General features: G+C 58.4%; 1 protein-coding gene across 16 annotated transcripts in view; it reads right to left on the bottom strand.

The window, feature by feature from the left end:
* Positions 1-63: 63 nt before the first annotated feature.
* Positions 64-15,417, bottom strand: part of WIZ (WIZ zinc finger) — a 58,170-nt gene continuing 42,816 nt past the window's right edge. For 11 of the 16 annotated variants that reach the window (XM_074810715.1, XM_074810713.1, XM_074810709.1 and 8 more), the window contains 7 exons: positions 7,570-7,737; positions 6,447-6,950; positions 3,848-4,384; positions 3,100-3,630; positions 2,200-2,643; positions 1,717-1,909; positions 64-1,516 (listed from right to left, as the gene is read on the bottom strand). In XM_074810715.1, coding sequence (XP_074666816.1) covers positions 1,354-1,516; positions 1,717-1,909; positions 2,200-2,643; positions 3,100-3,630; positions 3,848-4,384; positions 6,447-6,950; positions 7,570-7,737 — 2,540 coding nt within the window. In that variant the 3' untranslated portion in view covers positions 64-1,353. Of the gene's footprint in view, positions 1,517-1,716; positions 1,910-2,199; positions 2,644-3,099; positions 3,631-3,847; positions 4,385-6,446; positions 6,951-7,569; positions 7,738-8,910; positions 9,044-15,417 lie in introns of those variants that run through there. The other 5 variants (XM_074810710.1, XM_074810708.1, XM_074810706.1 and 2 more) reach the window with 3 other exon arrangements.

A 15,417-nucleotide genomic window follows, 5' to 3' on the forward strand; every position in this document is an offset into this window, starting at 1 on the left:
GGACCCCCCACCCACCCCCATCCCCACTTTCCGGGTATCCAGAGACTTCGCTCTCCCCCCGGCTTCATTTCCAGAAGAATTTAATCCATCGTCCCATATTCCCGGGTACAAGAATCACCAGAATATGCCCCAAAAAATTGGAAATAAAAAAAAAAAAAAAAAAAAGAAAAAAAAAAAAGAAAAAATATTTATCCATTAAAATTCCTTCCGAAATTCGGAAGTTTTGGGATTTCCAAATAAAAATGAATATTCCTTATTTCTACACAAATCTAGAGTTTAAAAAAGTCAGAAGGTCTATGGAGCTAGACGAGGAAAAAATGGGAAAAATAAAGAAATAATAAAGCAACGGTGAAACTGGGGGGGGGTGGGAGGGGAGGGGGGGGGGGGGCTGAGCCGAACCCTCCCAGCGCCGCCGCGGATTCCGGGTGGGAACGCCGGGAAGTCCCTGGGGATTTTCCGGCTCCCACCAGAGTTTTATTTTCTCCGGTGGGTCTCCCCCGCGGCCCCTCTCCGGTGAAATTAAAGGGGAGACGGCGCCAGGAGGGGTGTGAATCTGGTGGGGTTTTTTGTCTTTTTTTTTTCCTTTTTTTTTTTTTTTTTTTTTTTTTTGCCGCAGTGGAAAAAGCGGGAGGGAAGCAGCGGCAGGGTTGGCTTTTTTTTTTTTTTGGTGTGGGAAAAGGGGATTTTGGGCAACATGCAACCCCGGAACCGAGGGATTCCGACATCTACGCGAGACTAAATTTCATCGTCGCCTATGGAAAAAAAAAAAAAAAAAAAAAAATCGAATATACATTAACTCTAAGGGTCATATACAAAATCCACAGCGTTTTCCGGGAAGGCGGCTGCTCCCCGAAATTCCCCCAAAATTCCATCCCGAATCGCCGCCAGCAAAGGCGACACCGTTTGTTCTTTGGGTTTTAAAAAAAAAAAAAAAACAAAAAACAAACCAACGGATTTTAGGAAGCAAGGAGGGCGGAAAAATTCCGCTGCCTCCTGCCCCCCCCGCCCCTCCCCGTCCCTGCGCCGGTACCGGCCTCGAGTCGTTCCCTCCCCGCTCCGGTGCCGGATCCCGGTTGCCGCGTGTCTCCCGTGGGATCGCCGAGGGTTGTCTTGATCCATGTAGTGCTTGACCGGGGTTGTGTCCCCCCAAAAAAAGTCGGGGGGGAAGCTCCAGAGGGACAAAGGCAGCGATCGACCCCCCTCTCTCTCCCCACCCCCCCACCCCCTCCAAAAAAAAAAAATATCAGGAATTGTGGATGCGGGAAGGGGGGGGGGTGAGGATGTTCCGGTGCCATCGGCGGTGGCTTCCCCGTGCCGGCTCCGTCCCGGTGAGAGCCGGGATCCGGGTGCCCGTTACTGAGCCTCGGTGAGGGGGGGGGGTTCGGCGGGGGTGGGGGGAGCTTCGCCCCGTAAAGGATCCGCTTTGGAGAAATTCATTTCCAGGATGTGCCGTTGGAGATGCCGTACCCATTCCTCCTGGATGGAGAGGGGACCTTGGAATTCCACCTCGCAGAACCTACGGACGACACGGCCTCAGCTTGGGAATCAGTTGGGTTTTTGGGGTTTTTTTGGTTTTTTTTTTTCTTTTTCGGGACACAACCCCCCAAAAAGAGGGAGCCACGCCGCAAGGCAGGGAAAAACCACCACTTCCAAGTAGGAAAGAGGATCCCTAGGGATTACGGGGTGAAATTCCTCACTTTTCCCGCAGCGCCCTACCTGCATTTGAGGGTGTAGATGTTCCCCACGAATTTCACCAAGGAGGTTTGTGGCGGGCGAGGGACCAGGGACGGCACCGGCCTCATCCGTGGCGGCGGCTGCCGCGTCTCCTCCATTTTCTGCTGGAATTCGGCTCCTTCCTCTTCCCGGTGGAGGGGGGTGTCCAGGGGTCTCGCCTGCCTCCGCTCAAACTCTGCGAGAGGAGAAATAGGGGGGGGGGTGGGGGGGGGGGGAATGTTTAAATTGGGGTGGTGCAGCATGGCCTCTCTGCTCTCAGCTCCCCGCCGCAGGGAGCAGCCCCATCACGGGGAACTGGGAGGAAGAGGAGGAGGAGGAGGAGGAAAGGGGGGTGGGTCTTGGCTAAAGAAACCCCCCCGGCGCTGCCGGGAAGGGGCAGAGGGGACAGGGCAGGGTTTTTCCCGGTGCTCTGCCGGTGTTGGAGACCCCCTCTGCCCTCTCCCGGCCGGCTTCTTCCCAACTCACTGTTGATGTTCGAGCGTTGATGTTCCTCCACCTTCACCAACGAGAGGGGGGAGGTGATCATGGGCCGCTCACCGCTGCTTCCCCCATCCAGAATTTTCCCGGCATCACCGTGAGCCAAATCTCCCGTCAATCCTTTGCTCAGAAAGGTCACGCCTCCAGCTTGAAGGCTGAGCGGCATCCGTCGAGCGCTGCCGCCGTCGTGATCCCGGGCGTGGGAAGAGTTTCGGAATTTCTTAGTGAAGGGTCGTCCGCCTTGGATGTAGCTCCGGTAAGCGCCGGCTTTTTGGGGTCGGTGTCGGATCCATTCGCTGAGGGTCTCAATGGGCGAACCGTTCACGCACCATTCGGTGACGCCGAACTGCCGCAGATGCGCCCGCGCGTGGCTGGCCAAGGCTTTGCGGTTTTCGAAGTAGAGGCCGCACAGCTCGCAGCAAGCTTCGCTGGCTGGGGAGCGGGGGGGTGGGAGGTGAAAAAAAACAAAAAAACCCAAAAAAACCCAAAAACCCCAACAAAAAACGCACCAAAGGGGGAGCGGGCAAAGGCAGGGACGCGCCACGGAGCCGATTTCACCCCAACGCCGGCTGCTTCCCAGCCCCACGCCGGGGCAGATCCTCGGTGGGACTGACATTCCCTGTGTTTTCCCGCTCCAGACGCATCCCCCGGCCCCGCTGCGGCGTGGGAAAGGCTCCAGCAGAGCCAAGACTAATTTTTGGATCAGGGGAAACAAACGACCACCCCAAATCTCCGCTCCCCTTCTCCCTGCTCCCCAGGAGGCGAAACCCCTTCCCAGCCCAGGGTTTGGGGGTTCCCCGTGGGCACCCCACCGCGTGACAAACATCCCCCGGGGGGGTCTACATGGGGCGTTTTCCCCCCCCCACCCCTCCCCTCTCCCTGACTTACACGTGTGCGCCGGTTTGTCGTGCACGGACTTGGTTTTGAAGGGCAGCTCGGTTTGGATGTACGCCTTGTGCTTGACTTCGGCGTGAGGACCCAAGCGATCGTCCTGTAACGGTCGTTTGGTGGATAACGGCGTCAGGAAACCACCCTGGGGTTTGCTGCTGAGAGGTGACAACGAGATCTCCCGGTTCCAGGTGGAACTGCCGGGGTTGGGTTTCCCCGTCCGCCCGCCCAGGGGAGGCAGGGCCATGCCCTGAAGGATTTTTCCAGCGCCCTTGGGGTCCGTCCCTTCCTCCCCGATAGATTTTGGGGGTTCGATGCTGGAGGTGTGGGGTTCCTTCTTGATAACGCAGGGTTTGGATTTCTTCTTGAGGATCTCCCGTAACGTGTCGATGGGCGAACCGTTGACCGACCACTCGGTCACCCCCATTTGTCGGAGGTGAGATCGAGCGTGGCTCGACAAACCTTTGCGGTTTTCGAAATATTCGCCGCAAAACTCGCAGCGGATGTCTCGCACGGGGTCGGCTCGGGAGGCTGCGGAGAGAGATGGGGGGTCAGGACTGTGATTAAAACCCCCCTCAACTCACGCTCCAGCTCCTCCCCGGCCACAACGAGGCGTCCCCTGACACCATGGCCCATGGCAGACGATACGGATCCGCAAGCAGATTCTCTTGTCTGGCCCCGGACCCCCCCAAAACGAGAGGGACCCCCACATCCCCGTCCCCGAGGAAGGTGACGGCCGCGGACTTACAGAGGTTCAAGGGAGACATCTCCTCCCGCGGGGACCAGGCTCGGTCGGAGGGGTGAGGTTCTCCGTGGAGTCCTCCCGACATCATCTCCCGCTTGATTTCCACCCTCAGTTGATCTTGTTTGAGTTTCTTCTGCAAGGAGGGAGGAGAAAGGCCTGGAAACATCTTCCGGGCGGTGGGAGGTGGGGACGAGGTAGGAGATTGCCCCATGGGGCTGACGGGTTGCTGGACCTTCTTGGTGAGGGTGGGGATGTGAATCTCTCCGGGACCGCGTGGCTCCAAGGCTCCCATGCTGCCCAAGAGGGTCTTGGCCATCGCTTTTTGCCCGGGACCGGTGGGATTCGAGGCGCTGCTCCGCGGTTGGGTTCTCCGTTTGAGGATCTCCCGGAGCGTGTCGATGGGCGAACCGTTGACGTACCACTCGGTCACCCCCATTTGTCGGAGGTGGGATCGAGCGTGGCTCGACAAACCTTTACGGTTTTCGAAATATTCGCCGCAAAACTCGCAGCGGATGTCTCGCACCGGCTCCGACCCCGAGGCTGCGGAGAGAAAAAGAGAGAGAAGAAAGACGGGTGTTGCTCAACGAAGGGGCAGGACAGACGGACGCAGCCCACGCTGATCCCTGCCCAAAATCGGAAGCAAACTCAAACGCATCGGGGTAGCCCAAGAAAAAAGCGATGGCCGGGGGCTGCGGCGAGCAGAGAGCCGTGGTCTGGAGCGCTGGGATAACGCGGACGCTCGTGTCCCGTCCCTGCTCGTGTCCCCGGGAAGCGAGGAGGAGGAGGAGGAGGAAGGGCTCTGGATGAAGACACGATCCCGGACACTGCGGGGCTGGCAGCACTGCGACAAACACCCCGTGCCTAAAGCAAGCGTGTCCCGGCTAATCCCGGTGCCGGACGCTCGGCGCTCAAGCGGAGGCATCTCCTGCCTCCGGGAAACGCCAATTCCCAGCGTGTTGATGAAGAGGAGGAAGATGAAGCAGGAAGAGAACCAAGCCGCAATCTGAGCCACAAGATGTACCAGAGGAGAAACGGCACTTTACCGGTCCTCATCCACACTCCGGCTGCAGAGGGGAGGAACCACTGGTGCTGCACCGCGACGGGGAAATGGAGGCAGATCCCTGCCTGGAACTGGCACAAAACCACCTCAGGGGCTCGAACCCGCGCAGTGACGGAGACTCGAGCAGGATCATTTCGGGTGGAGGCGAGATCCCGCCTCTCCCGGGCACCGTGCGGCCGTCCCCGCCGGTGGAAAAATCGCTCACCGGGGTGGCAATTTCAAACCCAAGTCGGGATTTTGGGCATCGCTGAAGCGACGCTGGGACGGGACCTCCGGAGCGGGAGCGGAGGCATCGTGGCAGCTGAAACCCTGCTCCCCGCAGACACCGGCCCCGGCCGACAGCCGGCACGGCCGCTGCTTCGCTCTCTTGGCCGGCGGAGGGGCGCGAGGGAGAAGATGGGCCGATTCCTTGTGCCGTGGCTTCGGATCTGTCGGCCGCTGCAGCCCGCAGCGTGCCGGGGACTTCGCTCACGCCCAGCTGAGCGGCCAGACTGAGGTTGTCTACCCCTCTGGCTTCGTTAGCAGGCAGCCCTAACGAAGAGGAATTACGGCGCTGGCTACAAGAGAGGCATAAAGCATTTTTCTGTTGTTGCAAGGATGAGTCGGGGCCAAACTCTGTGTCTTGCCACCAGCAGAGAAGCAGCAACTGGAGAGTCTCCGCTCCAGCAAACCCCTGGGTGCATCCAAGACTCCGGCTCTGCCATCCCGGAGCTTTTCAGCTCGGGAAAAGCACGACGGTAGCCGGGACAGGTGACTTTATAGCCATATGACTCCAAAAAACCTGGCAGGGTTAGGAATATTTTTTTTGGAGGGATATCAAGTCTTAAAGCTATTCCCGTAAGAAGGGAAGGAGCGGATACAGCAAACATTAGGACGCCGTCCTCTGCTTTATCCCAGGAAACAACCCCCAGCGCGCCGCAATTCCCACCGGGAAAGACGAAAGGCCTCTTGGTGCTGCCAGCGGTGGGATGGACTCGCTGGGCAAGCCCGGCAACGAGGACTAAGAACTAACAAGCCAGAGAAGCCAAACAGCCCTTTGAGCTGTTGATGAAGATGTTCCTAGCAAGACGTGGCATTCCAGGGGAAGGCGGCGAGAGCCAGAAAATTATTTTGGTCTCAAAGTGTCGGAATAAGTCACCGACAGAGCTTGGGGATGAAGAGGGATCGGGGCTGCGGCGGCGCCTCTCCGAGCGCATCCGACGCTGGAAACGGCAGCGGGGAACGGGCTGACGCCGGCCAAACCCACCGCGCTGCGTTGGGAACGGGGAGCCGGCTCCACACCGGCCAAACCGTGGCCCGTAGGAGCCAAATAAAGTCAGGGAGAGAGATGTGAAGGGCTCAGAGGGCAGAAAGTCAGCAGTTTTCCTGAAATCCCAACAGGAATCCCCGTTTGCCCAGTCAGGGAAGACCATCCCCCTCTGATAGTCGCAACCGAGCGGCACGGCCGTTACCCAACACCGGCTCTTCCACCGAGCGAAAGGATGCCTGGCTTGGGAAAAGCCAAGCATTTAAGCTGAAACACCAAAATAAAAAGCAACTCACTTAAATTGAGGGGTCCTTCCTCATCCGCCTGCGGCCACTGCGCTTTCGGGGAGCTCTGCAGAGGGCTCAGCGAGAGCTTGGAGCTCTTCTCCTCGGGGTTTTTCGGAGACGGGGACCCCGAAAGAGCAGGCGGCACCTTCTTAAGGATTGGGGATCCCGGTTGCGAGAGGTTTTTGGAGAAGCCGGGAGGGGATTTGATGGCTTTATTAACGGGACCGTCCGGCGGGCGCTCGCCGGCCTTGCCGAGCGCCAGGAGCGTGGGTCGAGGGGAACCGGTGGTGGCATCTTTGGGGGAACCAGATTTTTTGCCGAGGGTGGGAGACATGGGGCTGCCGTCGGGTTTGCCTTTTTGCTTCATCAGTTCGTAAAGCAAATCGATGGGAGCCCCGCTGCTCTCCGATTCGGCTACGCCGAGCTGTCGGAGGTGAGAACGGGCATGGCTGGATAAACCTTTGCGGGTTTCGAAGCAGGCGCCGCATACTTCACACGTCGTAAGGTTCTGGGCTAAAAAGAGAAAGAAAAAGAGAAAAAAGAAAATCAGGGCACAAGGAGCAGCGTCTGGCCACGTCGTTTCTCCACCCCAATTCATTTTTACCACCCCCAAACCTGATTTTGAATGTTAAGATGCTCCACACACCCCTGCACAGGCAGCAATAAAGTGGGGAAGAGCGAGCAGAGCTGTGGGAGGATAAGGATCGTCGCTCTGGGGTGGAAGGAGGCCGGTTTTCCCACTCAAGGATATTTTCCAGAGTGTTTTTGGAAGCCTTGGCTGCAATCGGTGAGCCGCAGGCAGGCTCCAAAGCCCAGCCAGTGAGGGAGAGGGATCTCAAAGCGATCGTTTTAGGGGAACGTCGTTAATTAGGAGAGGAAGGACTGAAGGAGGTGGTTTAGGGAGGACGGGGAGCGCACGTTGGTCCTGGGAAGCTGCTGGTGCCAGGGAAAGAAAAGCAACATAAACCAGCAACACCAGAGAACAACACAGCCACCTTCTTAATTAGAGGATTAATTAAGTAAAAGGACCTGAAAATCCTCCTGGATCACAAACAAACTCCCTGCTCTCTCCTCACAGCAAAAACCCACTGCTCGGCTGTCGGAGATGACGAGGAGCTGGGAAAATACTCACTTTTGGAGTCCTGAGGCTCTGGCTTGTTCCCGGGAGGCTCAGGAGAGAGTTTGGTCCCTATCCTGGTGGGGGGTTGATCCAGCTGCCCGGCGGGAGCACTTTTTTTCGGGAGAGGGGGTGAACCCACCTCCATGGCCACCAGTTCTTCCTCTTCCGGAGCCAGGACTGCTAAGAAAAGGAGATCATCAGCCCCTGAGGGTGGATTGATGCGGCTGAGGGAGGCTGGGGTGAGCCCAGGGAAGAGACGGCTCCATTACACAAAGGTTTAAGCTGCTCCAAAACGCTCAAGAGGGAGAATCAGAGAAAACAGGACTCTGCACGGGGCGGGGGGGGGGCTTTTAGAGGGGGACACCCACCGCGGTGGCAGGTGACACGCCTCTGGGATGACAGTGACCTGCCAGCACGATTTGGGAGTGCTTGGGGACAGCAGGAGGGGGGAGGATGGTGGCATTTCCCTGCAAGAGGGGGGAAAATGGTGGCAGTTCCCTCACAGGGGATGGTGGCAGCTCAGGGGACGGCCACACACACGAAGGTAGCAGCTCCCTAGGGTGGAGGGGGAGCCACAGGGACATAAAGGTGGCATCTTTCTGTGGCGGGATGGATGGATGGTGGCAGCTCCCTGAGGGATGTGGGGGCACAAATCATGGGGAAGGGGACACCGATGGTGGCAGCTCCCTGCTGGGAGTGGGGGGGGACACGAAGGTGACAGCTCCCTGCGGGGAGCGGGGCAGGGAAAGTGGCAGCTCCCTGCTGGGAGGGGACGGGGAAGGTGGCAGCTCCCTGCGGGGAGGGGGGCGGCCATTCGCCGCCCCGCCCGGGCCCGGGGGCGGGCTGGGGGCTGCCTCGGCCTCCCCGGGCCCCGCTTCCCACCCCGGGGCGGTGCCAGGGCGCGGCCGGGATTTGCATCCCCCCACCCCCTCCCGGGATCGTGTCCCCATCCCCCCCACCCCCCCACCCCGCCTCCCCCTCAGGGGGCGGGGAGGAGGGGAAAGGTTTCCCCCCCCACACCCACCCATCTCCAGTGGTGACAGGAACCGGGCGCGGCCCGTTGCGAGCGGACAGGCCGGGCCCGGGGGGCCCCGCCGAGGGGATGGCGGGGGCCCCGTGAGGGACAAAGCGAGGCCGGGGTACGGACAAAGGAGGGCGGCGGCTCGACGACAGCGGCCCTCGCCGGGCCTTTTTCCCTCTCCCCTCCACTTCCCCGTCAGGGCCGGGCCCGGAACCGGCGGCGGCCCCGGGTCGGGCCCGTCGCTGCGGCGGGGGAAGGAGGGGGGGGGGTGGGGGCCGCGGGTGGGCCCGGGCGCGGCGGGGCGGGATCGGCGGAGGAAAAGGGGGGCTCACCCGGCTCGGGCGCCGCCTCGGGCTCGGGTTCGCCGTCCCCACCCCGGTCCCGGTCCCGGGGTCGCGGCGCCGCCGCCGCTTTTGTCACTTTGGGCTGCGAGGAGGTGGAGGCCGCCATCTTGGCTCCGGCACATGCGGGGCGGCCGCCAGGCCGCTAGGCCGAGCGCCGAGCCGCGCGCGCCCGCCCGCCAGGGCGAGCGGTCGAGCGTCGAGAAAGAGAACGGGCAGAAAGCGGTGGCGCGGGGGGGGACCGGTGGCCGGGGCGGGAGGTCGAGCGCCGAGCAATCGGCACCCCGGCTGGCAGAGGCGCGGGAGGCGGCGAGAGGGAGGCGAGGGGAGCGCCGAACGATCGATCGGTGGGGTAGGGAGGGGGCGCTCCATGGCGGGGTGCGAGGCCCAGGCCTGGGCTTCGGGTACCGGACAGGGCTCCGGGTACCGGACAGGGCCCCGGACAGGGCCCCGGACAGGGCCCCGGACAGGGCCCCGGACGGCCGGGGCCGCCCCTGGCCCCATAGGGCCTGGGGTCAGGGTACAGGGCAAGGCCCAGCCCCGCTGTCCCTCCATGATGCCCCCTCACACCACAGGCGCCCCCGTAGGGCCTGGCTGCTCCCCCCAGCCCAACTTGCCTCTCACCCAACGGGGCTCTCCCCAGCCCAGCCCCATGCCCAGAGGACGGGACCACCCCATCAGCCACCACCCGGCCACCTACCGAGATGGAAAAGGCCACCCAAGGCCTTCTCCATCCGCTCACCTCTCTGCTTCTGTTCAAAACACTCCAATAAAAAGCAAAAGAGAAGCAATTTGCTGCCCAGAGGAGGGATATGGGGACATCATCCACCTCCTAAGGCACTGCCACCCCTCCTCAGAGCAGGGGGTACAAATAACACCCGAGCACAGATTCAGACCCAAGGGGACAGAGGAAACAGCAGCAAAACCTCCCTGAAAGCGTCGCTCCTAAACAGACCGACAAGCACTACCCAAACCAGCTGAGAATTCGAGATTTTTGGCAAGAGCGATTCCAAAGTTACAGCAGGTGTTGGGAGAGAGCGAGCCCTGCAAAGGGAGACCCGGCCACGCGCTGCCCGAGGCGAAGAGAAGCGACGAGGCCTGTGAGGAACGGGAAACGCTGCCGGGGCGTGGCGTGAGGAGAAGGGAACGTGGTGGAAAAGCGTGTAGGAAACCAAAATCCACCTGGATTGTGAAACAAAATCCACCTGGATCGCAAAGCAACTGTAACAAGCGCAGAGTGTTGACCTCAGCGGCGAGCAGAGAGGATCAATCCCTGCTGGAACCGTCCCCATCCACTCCCAGCATATCAGTGTGATAAACCAAGAGCCGGCCAAAGGAACTTATGGGTAAAAGTTACTCCTGGAGCCCAACATAGAAATACAGAGAGATGGAGCATATAATAGTTACGTTGGACAGTTCCTGCTCAGCTCCATCCTCCTCCTCACCTCCCCGGTGGAAGGACAGGCAGAGTCCCAGCGTGGCCACAAGCGTTTCTGTACAGTTTCTGGGCTTATGAGTTGAAAATACGCATTCAAAGCCGGCCGGTTCCATCCGTAATCACACCAGGAAACCCCACATGCGATGGCAAACCCGCCTGCCGTTCCCAGAGTGCATAAACAAAACCGAACCAAGAAGAGGCAGCGTGGGAAGAGGAGACAGCCCGCGAGAGCCACAGCTGAAACAAAACCAGACCCACACTGGACACTTCATTTTTCAGCATAGGGAAGCTTTGGAGGTTCAAATTCCTACTTGCCTTTGCATTCTAAGACAGCTTAAAAAGGGGTGGTAGGTGGTTAATCCTCCTACCACCAGCTTCTGTGAGGTTAAAGAAGCCACGATGGGCCAAATCCTGTCATTTTTAGGGAGTTTCAAAGCCCACAGCAGTGACTAGAGGTCACCAGGGGCTCGAGTCTCCGGGCAGTGACAGCACAGATGGTCTCATTCGGGCAGCTTTTGGGTGCTGAGGTGACACGTGCTCACATTTGCGGGGCAGTGCAGAGATTCACAAGTCCTCAAACACCTGTGAAACATCCTCACGCTAATTCTCAACAAATCACACGCAGAAGAGGGGAGAGAAAAGCCCCTCGTAGCGGTCGACGACCTCATCGCACCTGGCAAAAGGCTCCGGTTGGATAACCTGCAGCTTTAACCCGGATTCAAGGGATGATCTGCGAGGCAGCTGGTGCCACTTCTGAGCTGCAGAGCTCAGCGTTGCCCCGTGGTCTGAAAAAATAATTCCCCAAATTTGAGCCAGATCTTCCTGAAGAAGATCCAGCGAAGGCAACATGGGGTAGGGGAAAGACCGGGACGGGCAGGACTGCCTGATCGCTGGCTTGCTCACGGGTTCTGTCTGGGGTGAGGATGAAAGCATCTGTCTTTGCTGGCCAGCCTACGGCATCCAGAGCTCTGCGCGAGCCGATTCCTTGCCAAGGGGGGGAGTTTGCCAGCTCTCTGTCGCGCTTTTGAGTTATCAAATCATTTTAAACATGGTGCTTCCCCTCGCTGGCTCTGCTGAGGAGGACAGGCTGCTAACAAACAGCCTAAAGTTCCTCTCTTCTTTCTCTACCAGGGTGGTAAGACATAAAACCTCTCCGCGGCTTAAAAGAGCTGGAGAAAAACCAGTATCAGGACTAGGAGGTCATGAGGAATCGCTGTGGCAGGCGCAGGAGCTCAGCGAAATTTAATGGGGAGAGGAGAAATGCAAGAAGTAGAAGCTGTTCCTTTCTCCGCTGACGTCCTGCTGGGATGCGGAGGTGGCCACGAGGCTGATTTTGAACCCGACGTGGCTGCAGTATCCACGGGTATCCCTGGGTCATCCCAACTCAGGGCTCCCCCCCTGCAACATCCCCTTCTCCAGCAGTTACCAACCCAGGTCTCCCAAAAACATTAGGAAAGAGACAATTTCTATCCTTATTTGCCAAGACGGAAATAGGTTATTGCGACCATCTGCCTTCGAGTGCTGCCCCCAGAGATTGTCACTCCACGATTCCTGCGCTGGAAGATCTGGCTGAGAGATTTCACGCCGTCCCCTGTGGCCACAGATCAGCAGCGGTGAAAACGGAGCTCAAATTCAGGCTAAAAACTGACGTCCAGCCTCCCTGCGGCGCTGCCTACCCTCAAAAATCTTCAGAGACCAGGAGAAAAGACAATATCAAGGGCAATGGCCCACGTTATCCCCGTGCAGGGGAAGAAGGGAAGGGAAGGAGGTGGCCAACGTGAGCTTTTCAATAACCTGGAACTCGAGAAAGGAATCAAAGACGGTGGAAAGTAGGTCAGGCTGCGGGTGAGCACAGAATGAGCACGCGGGGAGAAAAATCAGAAAGGCCGACACAAAAGGAGAGCGTGACCCAAGAACTGTAACACGAGGAGGGTCCTCAGGGCACGTTAACCCGGGAGAGAGGTGGAGGTGCCTCCAACCCTCTCCAAACTCAACGGGACACGGCCCTGAGCAACCTGACCTGGCTTTGAAGTTGGCCTCGCTGGCAGCCGGGGGTCAGGTTTGGACCTCCAGAAGGTTTTTCTAACCTCCGCTCATCTGCGATGAACGCGGCCACCACGGGACGCGCAGGCGTGCTCCTCGAGGGAAAGGAGGACAAAAGGCCACGTCCACAAAGCATCTCGATTCTGTGGCGGAGGGCATCCGTGATTAACCAGAGGAAGCAAAGGTCAGGGTGGAAATCGGAGCCGCTGCTGAGCTGCGCCGAGGTCTTCGCTCTCAAGTTAAAGTGTCAAGGAAGAAATAAGGCGCAAAAAAAAGCCGTAAAATCTACAATAAACATCCTCTTCCAGCCCAAGTTGTGCTGGTGGAAGAGCCTTCCCCTTCTGATCTCCTCCAGCCTCTCCACAGCCTCTCGCTGAGGCACAGGCTGTGCTTGTCCCCAAGCCCTGGCACCACAAAGTCACAGGCTCCTCCTGACTCGCACATCCTGGATCAGAAGAGGCAGGGGGAGGAATCGGAGCGGCTGTGGGGTCTCTGCCCACTTGTATCTCTGAGCAGACCACACCAGGGTTCCCCCTGGACACCCCTAAAACCACTTTTGAAGGCCTTGTCACTCAGACACTCTCCCTTTTTCACTCGTTGTCCACTGGAAGGAGCTCTCTGTTCTCCACATGGCCTGGAGTGCAGCTCTGCAGAGAGGGATCTGGGGCTTTTGGCTGATCAACGGGAGTCAACCATGTGCCCTTGTGGCCAAAAGGGCCACCCAGAATCACAGAATCATTCAGGTTGGAAAAGCCCCTTGGGATCATCGTATCATCCGTATCCTGGCACAGTGTAGCGAACCGGTCAAAAGACGTGGTTGTCCCACATCTCGGTGTGACCTCACCTTGAGTCCTGTGGGCACTTTGGGGCTCGCAAAATCTAAGAAGGATATAAAAATATTAGAACGTGTCCAAAGGAGGGCAATGGGGGTGGTGAAAGGGCTTGTGAGGAGCGGCTGAGGATACCAGGGTTGGTCAGCCTGGAGAAGAGGGGACTGAGGGGTGACCTCGTTGCTGTCTACAACTTCCTCACGATGGGGAACGGAGAGGGAGGTGCTGATCTCTCCAGTGTCTGGCGACAGGACATGAGGGAACGGCTTAAAGTTGCATCAGGGGAAGTTTGGATTGGCCGTTAGGAAAGAGTTCTTCATGGAGAGGGTGGTCAGGCACTGGAAGAAGCTCCCCAGGGCTGAGGTCACAGCCCCAAGCCTGTTGGTGTTCAGGAAGAGTTTGGAGAACACTTAGATAAAGGGTTTAACTTTTAGGTTGTCCTGTGTGGAGTCAGGAGTTGGGCTTGATGATCCTTGTGGGTCTTGTCCTACCCAGCAGACCCTAAGAATGTTTCTGTCCGAAAGTTATGCTCTAGAGAAGAAATAGACACTTTTCAGCCAAGGCAGGACCTTGGCCATGGTCGGGGCAAGCCCCACTCCCGATTCCTCATCTGGGGGCTCAACAGGAGCAAAGCAGCAGCTGGAAGAGTTGCAGAATCATTCCCTAAGCTTGTGCCATTCAACCGACCCTCTCCTCCTCCTCACAATGCGTTGGATGCACTCCAGAAGGAAAGACTCTGCACGGGGTGGAAGGTCAACCCGCAAATGCACGTTTGCTCCTGTTCCTAGACATGGTGAAACATCACGGTCGCGGCCCGGGAGCAGATCGAGAGGAGAAATCCAGCTCTAGCAGAAGACCTCACAGTTTGGGACAAGAAGGGAGATCATGAGGAGTTAAATCCGGAAAAAAAGGGGTGAAGAAGAGTGGAGGATGATGGTGCCCCGCCTGCAAAACAGTCCCGGCGACAGAGCGAGGTGAGGCAGGCTACGAGGAAGCAGAGCTGCGAGCCGTTTTGGAGAGGATGCAATTGCCTAACGCTTCCCACCGCCTGCCAAGAGGCGCCACGTGTTCTCCGAGGCAGCTGCCAATAGGTTCTGGGCCAGGAGATACACAAACAGCCTCGCTAAGGAGCCAAGCCAGGCTTTAAGGAGGCGGCTGCAGCAGCAAGACACACCTTCACCCGCCACAACATCCAGGGAAAAGCCACCGCTGAGCGCAGGGACCGGCCTGGAGAATCCACCAACTCCACGGGGATGGCTGGGGACAGCCCGGGAGCCAGCGTTCCCGCAGAAAAGGGTGGGGGGAAAAATAAATAAAAATAAGTTTAAAAAAAACGGGTTTTCAGGCTTTTAAGCTGTTTGTAAACCGAACCAGAGTGAGTGTTGCAACCTCCCCTACGTCACAGCCCGTCCTGGGATGGGCAGGAGCCGAGATAACGTGGAGCGCGGCGCTTCAGGGAGGGTTCAGCCACATCGGGGAGGGAAACACAAACAACTGAGGGTCTAAACTTGGGACCAAAAAGGGGAGATTGAAAGATCTGGGTCTACAGAAAAGCATAAACTGTTGTCTCTGCTTATTGGGGGTAAAATGAACGGTCACGGGTTTAGATATTAAAAATACCCAAGACTCCATCGGCTTTCTAAGGGCGAGGCCCGGTGACGGCAGCGCAGATGCCGAGGGGGGCGGTGGAGTCTCCGCCAGAGCCCGCAGCAGCCACGTTCCGGTTGGTTTAGGTACCGTGGACTTGCCTGGAAGCAACGGGAGGGAACAGGTAACCTCTGAGATCCCCCCCGGTATCTCAAAACATCCTGTTTTTGCCACACACGCTCCCATCTAAACAACCAGCGCAGCCAAGTTCAGGTTCTCGCCACAGACCCAAACGCCTACTTCCTCCCTCTGACTTTTAGTTTTGCTTAAAGAGGTGGGGGGGGGGGTTGTTGTTTGTTTTTAAACAAGCAGCCAAGGGCGCGAGACCAGCAAGAGAGCGTCTGCTAAACCCACAGCCCTTTCCCGACACCGCTCGTTGTTTCGCCTTCGTGTCCCTCCTGTGAGCAGCTCCGGGAAGGGCGACTTCACCCCCCCCCTCCCCGAGGAACGAACCGTTCAGGTTTTGGGGTGATTTGCTTACAAACCCCAAGAACAGAGAGCATCGCCATGCTCATCGAATCAATCTCCCTGCACCCGGAG

Source organism: Strix aluco, chromosome 38 (genome assembly GCF_031877795.1).
Source record: "Strix aluco isolate bStrAlu1 chromosome 38, bStrAlu1.hap1, whole genome shotgun sequence".
Classification (NCBI taxonomy): domain Eukaryota; kingdom Metazoa; phylum Chordata; class Aves; order Strigiformes; family Strigidae; genus Strix; species Strix aluco.